General features: G+C 45.3%; 1 protein-coding gene across 1 annotated transcript in view; it reads left to right on the top strand.

Moving 5' to 3' along the window:
• The first annotated feature begins 345 nt into the window (after positions 1-345).
• Positions 346-10,758, top strand: part of Dnah9 (dynein axonemal heavy chain 9) — a 332,320-nt gene continuing 321,907 nt past the window's right edge. The window contains exons 1-2 of the mRNA XM_027954056.2: positions 346-762; positions 9,755-9,951. Coding sequence (XP_027809857.2) covers positions 346-762; positions 9,755-9,951 — 614 coding nt within the window. The remainder of the gene's footprint in view (positions 763-9,754; positions 9,952-10,758) is intronic.

The following is a 10,758-nucleotide window of genomic DNA, read 5'->3' as shown; positions in this document are numbered from 1 at the left end:
GGTTTTTAGGTTTTATAGGTTTCTTACATATAAGACGATGGGATATGAATTAACAGTATTTGTATGTTTGACCTCTTATCCATGCACCCGACCAATAAACCATGGCCTTCCACAGTCACCCTTTAGCACTTCCAAGCCACCAAACCCGCAATTCAGTAGGAGCCTAGGCTCGTTTCCTAGCAACAGCGACGCGTCCCCGCCCATTCCCGCGGCTCCCCGCCTACCTTATTAGCCTGGAAGGGGCAGGGCTAGGAGCCCTATGCCCAATAGGAGGGGAGCAGAGGAGGGAAGTCCTGGCCGCGTCCCCGTCGCTAGGGAAACCGATGCAGCTGGAGGCCGCGCGCGATGCCGAGCGCTGAGGAGCGGGCCGCGCTCGCGGCGGAGAACGCGGACCCGGAACCCTGCGCCGACCCGAGACTGCGTCTCCTAGGGGCCTGCGTGGCTCAGAGCCTGCGGCCGGTGGCGGGAGCCTGGGAGCGCTGCTCAGGGACGGCTGAAGCGGAGCAGCTGCTCCAGGCCTTCCTTGGGCGCGATGCTGCGGAGGAGCCGCGGCCGCTGCTGGTGGTGCGGCCTGGGCCCGGGGGCCTGGTGGTGCGACCCGGGTTGGACGCGGGACCCGAGTCTGGCCCGGCCCGTGCTAAGGGGCTTTTTTTCCTGCGCACCAGACCCGAGCCTCCAGGGCCCCACAGCCTCCGCGGCGCTGTGCTCTGCGGGGACCTGCCCGCGGCGCCTCTGGAACACCTGGCTGCGCTGTTCTCCGAGGTGAGGGTGGGTTGGTGGCCCCGCTCTGGCTGAAACTGGGGTGGGGGAGGGGGAGGAGCCGAGGGGGCGGAGGCGGGGCCATAGGGGGAGGGGCGAAGCTGCAGGGGAGGGCTAAGGGGCGGGGTCATAGGTAGAGGCGCAAGGCAAGGGCTGGAGCCCTGACCAGGAGCCCAATTCTGGAATGAGGAAGGAAAATGGGGGCTGAGGCAGAGTGGGAGAGGAAGGGCTGGAACTGGATGGAAACTAAAATCAGGAGAAGACATGGTAGGCGTGGATGGGATGGGTGAGCTGTAAGATGGGAGCCAGAGGAAGTCTTGAGTGGAGGCCAAGCCAGAGCTGAACGCGAAGGAGCTGACTTGAGTTCAGGTCCCAGTTCAAGCCAAAGTGGAGAAGAGGCCCGAGTCTGAAGAGTGCCCAAGTCCTGACCGGTTTTTAAGTCAATTTTTTAAATCTCTTCTGTAAATCAGGAAGGGCTGAGGACAGGAAGTGGTGAATAAGGGTGCATTTCTAATGCACCCGAGGAATGAAAAGCAAAGTTTTTACTTTTGCATAGGAGTTTAGATGGAGGTGTTGATTTCAATTTTCACCTCATTCATTCATCACATAATCATTTGCCAAAAGCCATCCCTGTGCCCACAGAAGTTTGAGCATCCTTTTGGAGATGCCCAGAAGGCATTTTGGAGGGATCTGCCTGGAATTCAGGGAGAAAGGTTGAGATGTGGATTTTCTTGGTGGCACTATACTGGAGCCCTGGAGAATGCAGGAGGTTTCATGGGAGTGCTCAGGAACGATTCTTGGGCCACTTAGACCTTCTGGAATGGGAGCCAATGTCCTTGCCAGTTGGGCACGTGAGCTTCTGGAGACTAACGCTCTGGGTCCTACCAATTGTGAAACAAGTGTGTACAGAGAACCAGTTAGATGTTATGGGAATACCAAATAATAGAAGACAAGTTCCCATCCGTGAAATGCTTAAAAAGCCAAAACATGTAATTAATCATATATTCCAAATATTTAAAACTGTTTTGATTGGGGTGAGGGTAGAGCTTCCCTAAAAGTTGTCCCAGAGCTGGAGCCAAGCCCTGGATGTGACATCAGGTGTTAGTTAGCTCCTTAGTTAACTTATCATGAGACTGTGAGGAAAGAGAATTCCAGGAAACCAGCAGGATGGGTAGAAGAGCTCTCAGAGGATTCAAGGAAGCCAGTCTTATCAGTAGTGTGAAAGCATTTTTACATCACAATGGTCTTATCACTGTACATTTTCCAAACACTATCTCCACATAAGTCCAAGCTTGGGTCAAGTCCCCTAATGAATGATGTTAGAAAGTGTCCTCGGGTTCAGAAAAGAGAGGTATGCATGGTCTGAGAAGCACTCTTGGCCTTAAGTGTTGAACTGGCTTCTGAACAAGGAGAAGGATCAGGGTAAGTAAGGATCAAGATAACTTTCAAGGAATGAGGACAGCTTGAACAAAGATTCAGAGACAGGACAAACTAGTGCATATGGGGGACAATGTGCCCATCTCAGAGCTATATTGTGGCTAAGGAAATACAGTCCAGCAAGCAAAAGTAATTTTAAAATAACTCAAATCCTCACATATTCAAGATTTTTTCTTGGTGCATTGAAAAGGATTGGAGACAAATTGAATATTCTTCATTTGGAAGCTGGGTGAATGAATTATAGTCCATTTATATAGTGAAATATGTTGGAGCTGTTAAAAAGAATGATTTGATATAGAACACCCCCTTAAGGTAATGCTTTTAATTTTGGTGTAAAACCCACATAACAGAATTCATTCTCCTAACAATTTCCAAGTATACAGTACAATATGGTCAGGCATATAGAGCAGATCCCCGGAATCTCCCATCTAGCATGACTGAAACCCTTCATGTACCAAACAATTCCAGCATCCCCTTTCTCCAGCTCCTGGCAAACACCATTGTACTGCCTGTCTCTATGAATTTGGCTACTCTAGGCATCTAAGTGAAATTGTGAAGTATTTTTCCTTTTGTAATTGTTTTCTTTCACTCAGGCTAATGCCTTCAAGGTTCATCTCTGTTATCACATATGGCAGGAATTTCTTTTTTTTTTAAGCTGAATAATATTCTGTTGTTTGTATATCCCACATTTTATTCATTTATTCATTCCTCTGGGATACCTTGTTCACTTTCATCTCGACTATTCTGAGTAATGCTGCAACATAAGATAACTGTTTAAACAGGTTCGGAATTACATGTATGGTATGACACCATTTATGTTAAAAAGAGGAGTGAAGATTCTAGAAAGGGTAGAAGGGAGAGAGAGAGAAAGAAAAGAAAGGAAGGGAGCAAAGGGGGAGGGAAAGAGGGAGGACCCTCTTTAATAAAGTGATCCATATTCTAGGGGATCTGAGTGGTTGAAGTACAGGAGTAGATAGAAGCTATATTTTTCACTTTAAAAGCTTTTGTATCTTTTAAGATTTGCACGATGTGAATGTATTATCTATTTAAAATTTAAAATAAAGTAATTTATTTTTAAAATCACTCAGGTCCTTTACTTGCATTTTTCAAAAGCTAAGATAGGCATCCTCAGTTCATTCAACCCTCTGTCCTCCCATCCACCTCTGTTACATAACCTGTAGCTGATCCAGTGTCATTGGAAAGTGTTGCTCACCCCTCCCATCCGCTGAGTCCCCTCCCCTTCTCCCTGCCTGGTGGCCCTCCAGTCCACTTGCTCTCCTCTGTCTCAACCACTAAAGCCAAAGAAACCACCTGTCTGAGAGAAGTCTCCCTGCCGTGTGTGTGTGCGTGTGTGTGTGTGTGTGTTGGTGGCGGAGGGAGGCGTTGACAAGAACAACAAGCTATAATTTCAGCATTATTTTCATCCCATTACACAGGTATGAAATAAAAAGGAAAACGCATCTCAGAACCATTTGAAGGAGCAATTAACAGAATTTAGTAACTAGTTTCCCTAATTCCTTTCTCCCTCCTACCAACCACTTGATGCCCGGCTGCCAGGTTATTTTTTCTAGTTTTCTGAGACATGGCTGCCTCTTTGAATTTCTGTGTTTTGGAGAATGAGTGAGGAATTTGAAGTCTGACAGGCCAGTGTTCAAACCCCAGTTCTCTCCCAGTCAGCTTTAGGATGTGAGTGGATTAACCCAGCCATCAGACCCACACTGTCTCATAGAGTTGTCTTGGTCTTAATATACTAGGACACCCGAAACAGTGTGCATCGCATGTAGGTGTTCTGTAAAGGATAAGAATCACTGCCCCTCTATGTCCCATTCACAGTCCTCCTCAGATCCTTGTTACCTTGCTGTGGCCCAGATAGGCTCTCCCTAGAGGATTCAGCTGAATTTCCCCCCAGGGTCCTTCTTCCTGTGAGCCTGGAGGTAGAATGGCTTCTCCATTCAGGTTGATAAACCTCCAGTTTGGATTTCTTAACATCAGGGTCACCCATTTTGACCTCATATCCTGGGTTAATGACACTGTCGTCATTTCTCCATGACTTTGACTCCTGGATCATGTGACTCTCCCCGACACTGCTGCTCCAAACATGTGATTATTTCTATAGACATATAAAGGATCCTCCCAATAACTTGGCCTCTGTGGCTTCCTAGTTCCTTTCTTCTCCTGTGATCCTGCGCTTTCTAGCTTCAGTGCCCCTCCCCTGGCCATTCCCAGGCCCTGTATTACCAATAATCACCACTGTTAGGATCCAATTCCATGGGCCTCCTTCTCTGGCCACTATCCCTGCCTTTCCCCTTTTCATGCTCTGGCTACAAACAACCCCTGACCTTGCCAGGACCTCCAGGGCATGGGCTTATACATTTTCCAAACACTATCTCCAAATAAGTCCAAGCTTGGGTCAGGTCCCCTATCCCACTATCCCACACCGTGTTCTTTCCCCTGGCTAGCTTGAGAGTCATACTCCATCCTTTCCACTATTCCCCTGCATCACTTCCTGACTTCTTCCTCACTGTGAAATCCAGCCCTCTGCACACTCCACACCTGCACCATGAAACCTGAGTGGGGCTAGGGAAAACCAACTGGCTCCTCTTGACATTCTTGACCTTGAACCCCTAGTGGATCTTTTCTGCTTCCCAGAGGAAGACATCCTATTTGTTTTTCTATTCCAGCTATTTCCTTACTCTTACGAATCACTATTTCATAGCTTTCTTTTTTCTACCTTCCAACAGTCTAAAGCTCCTCTTTTAACCTCCCTCTATGATGCTCTTGACTCTTTCTTTAACAGACAAGGAAAATGCCTATGCTTATACCCTCTGCTTCCATTTTGCTTGCTACAGATGAACTTTGATGCCAACCCTAAGATTAAAACTGCCATTTTTTTGCCCTGAATCCTACTCTCATAATCCCCCCGCCCTTCCATTCTTATTTTTCCCCTCTCTACCAGTTATACCCTTCATCAAACAAAGATCCTATTTCCCTCATCATCTGCCACTCTATTTCTATTATCCTCTTTACAGCCAGACTTCTGGAATGTGTCTCTCTTCTTGCTGTGTCCCCATCTTTTCCTGTTTTATCACATACTCATCAGACTTTTACTCCTGTACTTCCCAGAGGAGGAATACAAGACCTTGACAATGTTTCCAGTGATCTCCACTTGGCCAAATCGCATGGCCATTCATGAGTCCTCACCCTGCTTGACTGGTGAGCAGCATTTATCACCGCTCACAATTGATCTCTTCTCCCAAAAGCACTGTCTTCATTTGCCTTCCAGGATACCAATCTTCAGATTTGTGACTATCACCATGACTATGCCTTCTCAGTTTCCTCTGATGGCGGCCCCTCTTTGATTCCCCCTCCTCCTCTTCTTCTTCTCTTCCATTTCCCCCTCCTCCTCCTCCTCCTCCTTCTCCTCCTCCTCCTCCTCCCTCTTCTTATTTGCAAGTACTATTTTTTTTTTATTTTTTCATTTTTATTGGTGCTTTATAAGTATATACAGTGGTGGAATTAGTTGTTATATATTTGTACATGCACACAACACAACAATATAATTTGCTCTATTTCATTCCCCAGTATATCCCCTTTCCCCTCTCCTCTTCCCTCCCACAGTTCCCCATCTCTCTACTGGTCTCCCTTCCATTTTCAAGATAACTTACCAACTAGCTCCATTTTTTTTTCCTCTAGCTTCCACAGATGAGATAAAACATATGACAACTTTTTGAGTTTGACATAAGTATGTCAAAATGCTCTCAAGTTCCACCCATTTTCCTGCAAATTACATAATATATCATTCTTTCTATGGCTGAATAACACCCCTTCTATATATATATATATATATATATATATATATATATATATATGGTGATAGATATATATAATGTGTTATATAGATGTTGACCCGATGCCCAGTCTGGTTCCCATAATAATTTGGCTACTGTGAATTGTGCTGCTATAAAAAATAGATATGCTTGTGTCACTATAGTAGGATGACTTTAATTCTTTAGAATAAATACCAAGGAGTGGTATAGCCAGATCAAGTGGCGGATCCCATCCTAGTCTTTAGAGGGATGTCTGTACTGATTTCCATAGTGGTTGTACTAACAGTTTACAAATTCATTCTTCCCAACTTCTTAACATTGAGGACTTTGGGGCTCATTCCTTATACAATCTCTGTCTCTCTGTCTCTGTCTCTCTTGATATTCTTTATTTATATATGTATTTATATATATTATATATGTTTATATATCTATATGTATATATAAATATATATATATGTATGTATATATATGTATATGTGCATATACACCCCTTTAGTTGCTACGCACACATATGCATATGTGAGTGTATTCTTTTCCCTAGGGAGTCTTGATTTCAAATTTTTATAAGCCATCTGTATGTGACAGCACCCAGGTTTGTTATCACCAGCCTTTTCTTCCCCTCTGAGCCCCCACCAGCATTTCCTATTGCCTATTAAACATCATCTCCTTGAAGTCTAGTGAATACCCCAAATTTCAACATGTCCCAGTGCACCCCCCCCCCCCCCCCCCCCCCGCTCCTCTCTCGAGAACTTGACCCTGACGCTTCCTCCCATCCGTTCTTGGCAATCCCATTCTGCCCTTTGCTCAAGCCCCAAATCTTGGACCCATGCTGGCTGCTCTTTATCTATCACATCCCCCAAACCAGTTCATAAGACGTCACATTGGCTCTACCTTCAACATGGGCATAGAATCAGATCATTTCTGACCACCTTGGCTACTACCCCAGGCCAAGCCACCATCTACTATATTATAGTCCTAACTTCTTCACCGACCTCCTTTGTCACTTTTGCTTCCTAGGGTCCAATCTCGTCACAGTAGTAGAGTGATACTACTAAAAGGTGTCAGATCATGTCACCCCTTTGTTCAAAGCCTGTCAGTGATGTTCATTTCTCTGAGACTTAAAAAAAAAAATAAGTAAAAATTCTACAGGCAAGGCTGTATGTGTTTGTTCCCCTTTATTACTCCTATTCTTGCTTACCTGTTCCAGTTTCACTGGCTTCCACACTTTTCCTTGATTCAATCAGGAATATTCCCACCTCGAGGCCTTTGCACTGCCTATACCTTCCACCTGCCTTGTACTTCCCCCAAAGATCTACAGAGCACTCTCCCTTAGCCCTACCTTTATTGAATGTTATCTTCTCACTGAGGTCTGCACTGACTTCAGTAATTATAATGACATCTCCTCCACTTCAGACTTTTCATCTGCCTCCCAGGTTTTATTTTCAGTCACAGAACACATTGCTTATGGACTTTTATTGGAACATAAACTTCATGAGGTCAGGAACATTCATCTATTTTGTTCAGTGATGCATCCTTCTAGCACCAGAACAGCACTAGCACATAGTAAATGCTCAGTAAGTGAATGAATGAGTAGATTTCCATTTCATAGACAGTTCACATTTATTATTTTCCTATCACTCTGAGCTCTCCAAAATCCAACCCAAGATAGGCGTGGTGACGCCAACCTATAATCCCTGCGGCTGGGGAGGCTGAGGCAGGAAGATCGCGAGTTCAGAGTCAGTAAAAGCAAGGTGCTAAACAACTCAGTGAGACCCCATCTCTAAATAAAAAGCACAAAATAGGGCTGGGGATGTGGCTCAGTGGTCGAGTGCCCCTGAGTTCAATCCCTAGTACCCTTCCCCACCAAAAATCCAACCCAAGTCTGAATTCATAAAGTTGTATGTGATGCTCCCTAAATGCCAGACCCTAAGAAGAAGTGTGGATATATAAGATTCATATGAAATATATAGTCCCTGCCTTTGAGATCCTAGAAAAAAATTCAGTTCATCTTCTTTCCTTCTTAGACTGTCTGTCCTGGGCCCAAATGGTCTTTTCTCAGCATCAGTGTCATAGATCTTAGTGTACAACTTTATATTTTTGCTTTCTGATGTCGCAGTGCACCTGTCATGTGTCCTCATCTCAATGAATGTTTCTAGAAAGACCAAGCAGGAACCACCATCATCTAGAATGTAAGATGCTGGCTCTATCTGTTCTGTTTGGCAGCTCCCAGGACTTACTGGTTGCATGCAGAACCTAACCAGGCACCTGCATCCTACTTCCTTTTCATCCGTACTCTTGCCCATCATGTTGCCTGTCTTTCTAGCCTTCCCTTTCCACTCCCTGGGAGATTTTTACAGGCTAGAGCTTCCTCATGCGTTGAATGGACAACTCTTTAAGTTGCTAGAGATAGAAACTCAATTTAAGTTCAGAAACTTCAGAAGCAGCTTGATTCTGGAATTCGAAACCATCCTCAGGATGTGGTTTCTCTCCATCTATAAATTCCCTCTGCTTTTTTATTGACTTTATCCCAAAAGACTCCCTATGGGTACAAGATGACCACTCAAAGCTCCAGACTAGGAGAAAAGAGAAGGTGTCTCTTCCTTGAAAAGTTGAAATAAGACTTTGGCCTGCTCTCCCTGCCTCAGAGTGGGTTCCATATCCACCGCTAGATTTAGGGACTGGTATTTAAAGAAGAGGAACTCTGTTGGGTGGCCAAAATTAGCTAATGTTCGCCCTAAGATGGATTCAAGATGCTCAACTTTGCTTACTTTTTAAAAGTCCCCCTGGTACCCCACTGTAAATAGATGGCCGTTTTTACCTACATTGGTCCTTTAATTTAATTTAATCAATTTTATTTATTTATTTATTTATTTTGCTTCTGATCTTTAGAATTATTTCATTCAGCTTCTATTCACCATGTTGACAAGGAAGGGATTCCTGCCTCAGGATAATAGTGATGGCCGAACCCAAAACACCCCAGCTGGGTGCAGTGGTACACACCTGTAATCCCAGCTACTCAGGATGCAGAGGCAGGAGGATCACAAGTTCTAGGCTAGCCTGGGCAACTTAGCAAGACCTGGCATCAAAAAAAAATCTTTTTTTTTTTTTTTTTTTAATGGTTGGATTGTAGCTCAGTGGTAGAACATCCCTGTTCTAATTCCCAGAACAAAAACAACAACAACAACAACAAAAAAACCACAATAGCATAATGACATGGGCAGAAGTTTATTAGTCACATATATTCACAGTCTAGAGGAGGGGGAGAACACTGTACCAGGCAGAGCTGTGGAGCTGCATGGGGGGTTCACTTGGGAACAGAGTGAACAACCAGGGGCTGTGGGAGGAACACTTAGTAGCATCCGGGAGGGGTGGTGTCCCCTGGTTCCCATGGGAGGATGTGATGGGCTGCTTTGAATAGTTCCCCCGGCTGGCAGGGACCTGAAGCCTGCAACTCAGGGATGTGCCTGGTTCTCTTCATCCAGGTTGTTTAGCTCCGGGGTCTTACCTGCGGGAGTAGGATGGGGGAGAAAACTTGTGGGTAGGCAAATTCAAGGTCCTCCTGATTTTACCAGATGTCAAAGCCCCACAAAATTCTGGACTTTAGAATTAGGCCTTTTGGCACAGTGACCTGCCAAAGGTTGAATATAGCTTTGTGGACCTTGTTCAGAATAGTCTTTTAAAGTCTCCGAAATGGAAGGCCTGCCTTTCTTCCCTGCGTCCCTCTGTTACAGGTTGTCATTCCTGTCCTGGCCAATGAGAAGAACCACCTGGATTGGCCCCACATGGTGTGTCAAGATGTCCAGCAGCACGCCCACACCCTCCAGTGGGACCTCCTGGTCATCCTTGAGCAAGTCAAGGGGAAAACTTTGCTGCCTCTTCCGGTGGGCTCCGAAAAACTGAAGTTTGTAGATTCAGGAAGTGAGACCAAGTAAGTCCCTCGGCCAGGCCACATGGGCCTCTGAGACCAGGGGGAAGCTGGTTTCTCTGAAGGTTTTCTTTGAATGACTTTTCGGTTCCTAACTCTGCACATCTCCTTCTGCACTTAAGTGCACCCTGCTCCCTTTGGCAACAACCTCAGATTCCCTGTTTGTGCTGATTACTTCCTTTGCCTCCATCCCTCTGCCTGAGATCTTTTAAAGCTATGGCAACATTGCCTTCTTTCCATTTAGAATCATTTGGGGGTTCAGAGTAGCCACACTGATTTCAGTACTTCCCTTATCAGGAAAGCAGTTCCTCGTGGGTGCAGACCCAGATCCAGTCTGGGAGGCCGTCCCCTGCTCCCTGTTTGCTCAGCCCTTGATATCACAGAACCAACGTTGGCAGCTCTTGTTATGGTCCCAGCCTCTCGTCCCCACAGCAGCTGCAGGCATTTTTCAGGTTCTGGGGAATTCATTTTATGTTTATTTTATTTTTCTCTTTCAAATAGGAGCAAATCTGGCTAAGCTGGGGAGTCCATGCCTCCTGTCCCTGAGGGCGGGGGGGGGGGGCATTCAAACCTTAGCCTCTTCTCCTTTGATAAGTCATGTCCACCATCAGCTTCCATCTATCATTCCAGCTTAGACTTGCCTTCATTTCTGTCCCCTGGTTATTATTTTTTTTCTTTCCAGACAGGCTCTCTATATAAATAATATATTATGTTATATTTTATCCATCATTTCTATGTGTTTGTGACAACAGGTGGCCTTTCTGCTGGTACCTGGTCTGCCATATTGCCAGGAGTTTCTTGATACATTAC

The sequence above is a fragment of the Marmota flaviventris genome, chromosome 17 (genome assembly GCF_047511675.1).
Source record: "Marmota flaviventris isolate mMarFla1 chromosome 17, mMarFla1.hap1, whole genome shotgun sequence".
NCBI lineage: Eukaryota > Metazoa > Chordata > Mammalia > Rodentia > Sciuridae > Marmota > Marmota flaviventris.
This window is presented reverse-complemented; position numbering and strand designations above follow the sequence as displayed.